Source organism: Echinococcus granulosus, assembly GCF_000524195.1.
Source record: "Echinococcus granulosus chromosome Unknown EG_S00180, whole genome shotgun sequence".
Classification (NCBI taxonomy): domain Eukaryota; kingdom Metazoa; phylum Platyhelminthes; class Cestoda; order Cyclophyllidea; family Taeniidae; genus Echinococcus; species Echinococcus granulosus.
Genome location: NW_020170560.1, coordinates 48553 through 55031, shown reverse-complemented (window position 1 = coordinate 55031; position 6479 = coordinate 48553). Strand labels below are relative to the sequence as shown.

The 6479-nt window shown below is 42.2% G+C and overlaps 1 protein-coding gene across 1 annotated transcript; it reads right to left on the bottom strand. All coding sequences in view use genetic code 11, as the record gives it.

The window, feature by feature from the left end:
- Nucleotides 1-1141: 1141 nt before the first annotated feature.
- On the bottom strand, nucleotides 1142-4573 carry EGR_09969 (hypothetical protein; the record flags this gene model as incomplete). Its single annotated transcript, XM_024499218.1, has 3 exons — nucleotides 1142-1190; nucleotides 3399-3465; nucleotides 4477-4573. 3 exons carry the CDS (start codon nucleotides 4571-4573, stop codon nucleotides 1142-1144), a joined length of 213 nt encoding a protein of 70 aa, XP_024346364.1.
- Between the last annotated feature and the right edge of the window lie 1906 nt (nucleotides 4574-6479).

Sequence of the window (6479 nt, the reverse complement as noted above, 5' to 3'; positions counted from 1 at the left end):
CACATGGAGGGTAAAAGCGTTATGTCGTACGGTGGAAGTAGTTGAATTTGGTAGCATGTCAGGAAGAGTTAGCATTTAGTAGATTTGGACAAACCTGATTCTGACTTCGAGAGTGAATATATTCTTGCCAAGGTGGTGCACAATAGGTGAAGTGACGTCACCACCTGGAAGGGGAGTTTGCAACGCCAGATGTCAGTCAAGTCTACAAAAGACACCTAGGTGCCAATATGACAAACTGTCACCATCACGAGGGGTGATTGGTGACGCATCACCTCAGCCCGGACTTGGATTTAGTTCAACCTCTGTCAATCATTGCCATTCACGATTCAACAAACTTATGGTGAGCTTTTAACCCCCAGCATGCTGGTACTTGGGGCTCCGCCAGTAGGCGGTAGGCCCCCGGACCATTCCAGTAGCTCCGCCCCAGCCCTATTATACTTCAACAGCGCATTTTCTGCCCTAAGAGTATACTTTTTTGTCTTCAGAGAAGTCTCGAGGCTTTCCAGCTTCATTAATGAAATTTCAACTCGAATGGGGCAAATGCGTTAAAATGGTTGACTTGAACTGTGCCCTTATAACCGCCAAATATAGAAGTCAAGCCTAACGGGTATCAAAATTTGACAAAATAAGTTTTACTGGTAGTAAATTGTTTAATGAGTTCCATTTAAGTCAAGGAACTAGTGGATCAAAAAAGGAAGCCATAGTTAGCCCTGTCTCGGTAATCTACCCGAAATGCAGCGGTTTGGCAAGTCGCTGAATGGCCTGATTAAACGTACGTTCTAACTGGAAGTTTCCATAAGATACATAACATAAACAGCAAAACGAAAGCTCCAAAATCTCAATATGGTGGAACGTCTGCATGGTTTTGGTGACATTTCAAGACGTATCCGTAAGGAAACAACCAACAAAACCGAATAAATTTACCTTCGTAGTCTCTGGAGTGAAAAGCACCTTACGACCCCTTCCAGTCATCTAATCGCGTTTGATGACCCGATTGTCATTATAGTTACACCAGGCAAAATAAAGAGGGCCTCCATTTATCAAAGTTGCCCCCAGAGTTTGACAACTGTCAAATTACTACGAAAATGAGGTAAAATTCAGACATTAGGATGTAAAACAAAGCGTGAGTAGTCTTTAGAACCTATGATGAGATAAAAAGGGCAGAAGAACAAAAAGTGGTGGAAATGGAACTGAAATAATCAAAGCAAAAAGTACTCTGTTCGGCTAGTAAAATGACGCATTTAGGCTGTTCAAAGGATAATGAAGGCTGAAGAACAGACACGATAAAGTCGGGTGATGCTGAATCAGTTTCCCTCCAACCTGTCCTGATGACTCAATCGTTCTTTCGCCACAGTTGAAACGATTAAAACAACATGACACACTTCTTTTCTGCGGAACAACCCGCCCACCAAAATAGATAGGTTGACGAAGTTAGAATAACACTGGGACCCGCGTTTCGGGGACTAAGAAATGTTTCATTTTTAACGAAGCCAATAGAGCGAAAATGGGCCTCTGCGAGACAGCTAGACAGGAAAGATTGTCTTTAAGTATGCGAAATTTGTAAATGAATGCCGCTAATTAGGAGTATAATGCTAAGGCAGCGAGAAAGGATTGAAGGATTGACAACACCCATCTACCAAAATAGACAAGCCGGTAGAGTTAAAAAAAATCATAGATTTCAAAAGTTACCAAAACTTGCGTTCCACGAGCTAAGACGTGTTTTAATCTCATTGAATTCACAGTGCAAAAATGGGTCTGCCTAGTCGCCTTACAAAATGGCTGCTAGCAGAAAATGGAATGTTAAGGGAACCTGCAAGGAGTGAAAGGAGAATAAATGTGTCACTATTCTAGATTGTCTAACACCCTCAAGCCACGAATACCAGGATTTCAAGAGCCTTGTGATGCAGTGATAATAATGGGGAGAAAACGAAACATGCTTAGAATTTGACCTTATGTAATGTCGCTAGTAGCACGGGGAAAAGTCAATTCACCAGACGACGTATGCAAAGGGCCTGATTTGGGGAGACATTTTCATTATCTAATCTGTGCCTTTTCACGGGGCAATCGCTTTATAGGAAGAGTGCAGGGTTTGAGAAAGGAGGAAAAAGTGTGGAATATGAGGTGCTGCTAACGAGCATCTCTTAGTACACACCATCATAGTAATTGCCCTCTGTAGAGGGAAAAGAAATCTTCTGGCAGAAACCTGTACTCATGAAGGATAATCTGAGGGTACTTTGTCAACCTAAGAGATACCAAGTGTAGATTATGGTTGACCGACAAAGCCTGGGAATTTGAAAATACGACCCATACCTTTCACCAATAGGAAGATCACATTATTGCACTCATGTGAAATCTAAATGGTATCGATGCTAACAACGAGTCGGCGGGCCATCCTATTCCATATCTTGAGAAATACTTACTAGACTGTCAATCGTCGACTCGAATATCAAAGTAAGATGGCCTCCGAATCGTTGTTATTCAAAAAACAAACACAATGAATATTCAAATTAGCCAGGCGAGATAGTGATGAATCAGCCTTACCCCTTAATTAGCCTGAGATAGTGTGTCCGAGGCAAATGTGGAGTTAGGTGGAACTCACAAACAACATTCCTCAAGACACTACTGATGATGAGTCTTGCCCGTACACGACAAAGGGCTTGCAGATACCAAACATCACAAATCAAGGCAGATTGCTAGGAGCAGGTGACTTTAGCAACTAATTAGCTAAGTGAAATGAGAAAATGATGCTAGCTACCCACTGTTATAAAGCGAAAGCCACCTTGTGCAATCTGAAATGGAAGCATCGGTAAAATTGCAACTAACCGGTTTCGAGCTGAGGCCCCAAGTGATGAGGATGTTGATGACCTTCAAGCCATCAAAGTCGAGTTGAAGCCACTCCCGACCCTCGTCTTTCACGGGCCGTTGAGGACACCAGGCACGAGGACTATCGTCACCTTTGGAGTCGAAGACACTCCCGCTAAATTTCAAAAAAGAGTACAAAAATTACAATGGGATGATCTATGACCTGGTTAAATAAAAAAATTGTGCTTCCCTTCCCTCCACGAGAAATGTTAGTCAGTGCTTTGTTACAGCGCTTCACTGATGCACGAGGAAGGATGTAAATGACTAATTAATCTTCGAAATTTTTAACGCATAAAACAAATACACAAGCCTAATCCAATTCCTAGAATCAAAATCAGTTTTACGGGCCAATTTAGAACTTCCAGGCAGTAGCCAAGTTGCATTGAGCAATCGAGCAGATGCTAAAAAACTCATTTATTTGGGAACAGAGCGTAAAAAGTACACACAAGAAATGAAAAATGGACTAATTATGTGTTTTTAGCCGCCAAATCAAAAGTGTCGCCCTACTGACAACCACCGGTACTGTCCCACAATACCTACGGCGGTCTATGTAGGCGCTAAGCCGAAAAAGTTTTGCTGCCATGTTCAACTTTATACTACGCGCTTGAAAATAAAAAAAATATTACACAAACATTTGGAGTTTAAGTGGTTAAGATCACGCATTTTTGAGGCATTCAGAACGGCTTTTGGTACATCATGAAAGCCCGCCGTCAAACTTTTCCATGGTGGGGTTACTTCCAGACCCTTAATAAAACCTGCGCTGTAAAACTGCTACTGTTCGGTCAATAAGCGAGACTTTGAAGCAATTTTGCTGGAAATCAAACCCTGCCTTTTGCATTGCGTGACCAAATAGTAGGCCTGAGAAAACGGTCTTCTCAAGTTGTAAAGGAGAGAGGAACTGAGCTAATAAAGGATTCAAGGGAGGAGAATCTACACATTCTCTCCTTATCACAAAAACAGACGTAGCGGAATTGGGTTAAACAAAACTAACTCCATTTAACAGGAAATTAGACAGTGTACCGAAAGTGAGTTGATACACTGTGGGAGGCCTCCATATAACCGAGTTATGACAGTCAAAATAGTCCAGAACTTCAAGGATGTGCAACAAAATGATGTATGGAAAGTGAAGAGGCAGGTGGGAACAAGGGGACATCGAAGAGGAATGCGGTTTCGAATTCCTCAGCGGAAAGCGGACTTTCGGTTCAACAATATGGAAAATGAGGTTCAAAACAAATTGAAGCCTTTGAAGCAGCAGTCCTTTCTCGGCGGTACAAAAGAAATCGACATTGCCTAGAAGTAGAAAGGCTTGGGCAGGCCTAAGTCGTTGTCCTCATGGCGTTCTGAGGACAGTCAGCCAATGCGATTGGGGCATAACTCCTCTCAGCTTCACATTTTTTCAAAGCAACTGAATCGCAATCTGGGCAAAAAATACCATCACGTGGGCTACCATCGGGTGCCTCCTCAAAGGAATGTGGCATTTATTATGCTAAGGATAACAATAACAACATATTCCTGAGTTGCTATGACTGCAACACTTTCAGAGAACGAGAGGCTATGTCAGGAAATGACAAGCAATTTCCACAATTCAGCAGAGTTACTTCTCTTTGTTCAAACCTTTGAGGACTAAGTTACTACCTAAACGATATGATGGTGGTGATGAGTCAATGATTGGGAAAGAAAATAAAAGATGGTGGTGAAGCGTATATTTCATTTGTACCACAATTGAAGGATTGCACAGTTAGATGAAAATCGCATTTAAGTGAGAGCACAAAGTTAAGAACTACTCATTCTCCCTCTCCGCTTTTGGATTCCCCTTGTTGATGCTGGGCAATTTCTCGATTGAGGACATGGACTGGCACAAGCCTCCGACAGAGTAGAGTTTTAATTATATATTATAGGAAGAAAGAAAAGATTACAACTTGCGGAGCAATCAGGACAGAGACATCCTGCTAAGCAGTAGAACCAAGTTTATCTCCCTGCACATCCTACCACCCAATACAATCCCTGACAGATAGAGACAAAGCATGGGAGGGAAGGCAGTCAGTTAGATTCGCCACGATAGCAGAGGCATCATGATCTTTTTATAAGGCAGGCTTTGCTTGTCAACACGGAATGACAAAATATTCACCACAATTTATCCGATGAATCTTTGGAAAATATTCTCTCAAGCGAGAGAACTACATCATAAAATTGTCGATTCGTGTAGCCTTTCAACTGACAGTTAAATAGTCGTCAATTACTAAGACAAAGACCTAGCAGAGCCATACCAAATGTCACCTAGTTGGCTGTCAATCACAGACTGTGAGGCGCAGGGTGGGGTGGGGGGTAAAATTTAAGTGCCTCCTTGAGGTCAGTGAACTAACAAGACGTGGTATTTTCGAGAGGCCGAGATTTGGTAGAAATCCGAAAGAATACGGGGCTGACTGAGCATCCTGTGGTGAAGTACAAGTGCGAAATTCCAGACTGAGGGAACAAAATTGCCGTTCCCCTATGACGTGAGCAAAAATAAAGAGCGCAGGAATGGAAGGAGGGAGAGAGAGAGGGAAGGAGGAGAGTGATTACTCACGAGGCCTGATTTGCGCCGTAATTGTCGTATGCAGAGCTGGCCGAGTAGTCGGAGGGCGTCTGGAACGAATTGACGGTGTTGTCCATTTCCTGTGAAAGCATCGTTCCGCTAACTGAAACACGAGAAATAAAACATTTTATTTAAAAGTTCATTCAAAAAATAAGGGTGAGAAATTATGATTGAGCCAATGTTTTATTGCCCAGGTCAGTCCAAAGAGGAAGAGGGAGTAAAGGGACTATGTGACTAATGGAAGCCGAGGAAGTAGCATCTATTGCAAGGCTTTTTCCCATAAAAATGAGGGCGTGCTAGGGAAACGAGGAAAACTCAGATAACAACAACAAACCTGGCAGAGATAGATGGTCAAAATCTCTCAGAAGTCTTTAACAAGTCCTCCTAATATCTGGTATAAATCACTGAGGACAAACATGGCCCCTGAGATGATTATTTAGGCGAGAAAAATTAACCGAAGTGGGATTGACCGGAGGAAAAACTCTTCATATGCTGTAAAAGTTTCCGGTTTATGAGATAAATAATTTCTAAAATTAGCGTTGTTTCACAAAATGGGTTTAAATTCGTTGGAAGTCGCCTCGGCATTGAGGCGTAGCACCATCTAAAGCCGAGATAGAAGTTCAGGATTTTGACAAACTTAATGCTCTTTCAAGTAGGTAAAAATGGGAGGCACTTGATTTTTTAGATAAACAAGCGTCCTAACAACCATTTGCACAAGACACCTCATAACATGACCTCTTCAAGTGTCATTGAAACGTTCGCATGCCAGTTGGTTGATGTATTTCGGAATCGGGGCCAATAAACGGATGGACAGAAATAAGTACGCCCTTTTAAAAGGTAGAATTGACCGGATGAAGCATTTCACCCGGGTACATTAATATCCTTCCTTCCAATGCTGAGTATGTTGAGGGGAAATCCAGTCGTCACTTCTGACAGTCGATGTGACAGTGATTGGGAATGGGCAAGCTAACATTGAGGCTAGGATACTTGCAAAACTGGTGATAGACCATTGAAATAATTTATACCTATAGACAATAGTTGG